A 1,242-nucleotide genomic window follows, 5' to 3' on the forward strand; every position below is an offset into this window, starting at 1 on the left:
AGGGTCTGCTCTTAATCACCATCAGTTCCCGCCATTTGGAATGGTCTCTGCTGGTTCTCTGGGGAGACCTCCGGCCAATCTCTGCCCACAGCTGAAGTGATGTGTGAGTGTAAAGCAGATGTTGAAGGGAGCAAAGATGTGAGTGGGATGGTCCTGCATTACTCCGAAGGAGAGCAGGCTGAGTGTAGGGGGCGCGGGGAGGGAGGAGGTGGCTGGATGCTGGGGCAGGGATGATGTCAGATGGACATCCTTGAGACAACAGGCCCGCCCCACTCAGCTACCCCTAGAAACGCCAAAGTCAAAGGACTGCGCTTGTATTTTGAAAGCAGTACAAGTGGAAACTCCTTTGAAAGGAGCAGGGGCAGTATGTGAGGAAAGAAGAGAACCCATTGGAGGAGAGCCTGAGAATGGGGAAATTGTTCTAGGCTGTGACACCACGGCAAAGCCTGCGTTGGGGCTGCAGAGCACTGCAGCCTGGTCTTTCCACCCTTGGGTTGGGGGGGGGAACAAGATCCTGTGCTAGGGCCCTGCCTGTGGGCCCCAAACCCACCATGGGCTCCAGGCTCCTCTGCTGTGTGGTCCTCTGCCTCCTGGGAACAGGTGAGTGTGGAGTCAGGTGACACAACCCAATCAGAGTCTCTAGCATATTCACAAAAACGGCAACAGGCTGCATCCTGGGTCTTGTCTGAATTCTGCCTCTTTTCTTCTCAGGTCCCTTGGACGCGGCAGTTTTTCAGACTCCAAAATACCTTGTTGCCCAGGCGGGGAATAAGGCGTCCCTAAGATGTGAACAGAAACTGGGCCATGATGCCATGTACTGGTATAAGCAAGACACCAAGCAATTGCTGAAGGTTATGTTTGCCTACGGTAATAAGGAGCTTTATCTAAACGAGACAGTTCCAAGTCGCTTCTCACCAGAATCTCCTAACAAAGCTAAATTGAGACTTGACATCAACTCCTTGGAGCTGGGTGACTCTGCCCTGTATCTCTGTGCCAGCAGCCAAGACACAGCCTTGCACAGTCATGGCCTCCCTCTACACAAACCCGCTGGCCCAGCCTGGAAGCTGTGGGGACAACAGGTTCAACCACAAGGCTCCCTTCACCCGTCTGTGAGGTCTCTAATGGAGTTTCATCTATAGCACAGCTCGTAACACCCAACAGGGCAGTTTTTCAGTTCATGCACCCAGAACTCTTACAGGATACACCCACCAGCCACAGCGGGGGTTTCCAGTAAGTTCACTG

The 1,242-nt window shown here is 53.3% G+C and overlaps 1 gene segment (V, D, J or C); it reads left to right on the forward strand.

The window, feature by feature from the left end:
• Positions 1–385: 385 nt before the first annotated feature.
• Positions 386–1,020, forward strand: LOC118982743 (T cell receptor beta variable 3-1-like; the record flags this gene model as incomplete). The annotated part of the segment is given in 2 exon segments: positions 386–600; positions 712–1,020. Coding segments are annotated over 2 exon segments (358 nt in total), but the record flags the coding sequence as incomplete, so codon positions are not given.
• Positions 1,021–1,242: the final 222 nt, after the last annotated feature.

This window comes from Sturnira hondurensis, unplaced genomic scaffold (assembly GCF_014824575.4).
Source record: "Sturnira hondurensis isolate 20B ecotype Veracruz unplaced genomic scaffold, ASM1482457v3 Scaffold0025829, whole genome shotgun sequence".
NCBI lineage: Eukaryota > Metazoa > Chordata > Mammalia > Chiroptera > Phyllostomidae > Sturnira > Sturnira hondurensis.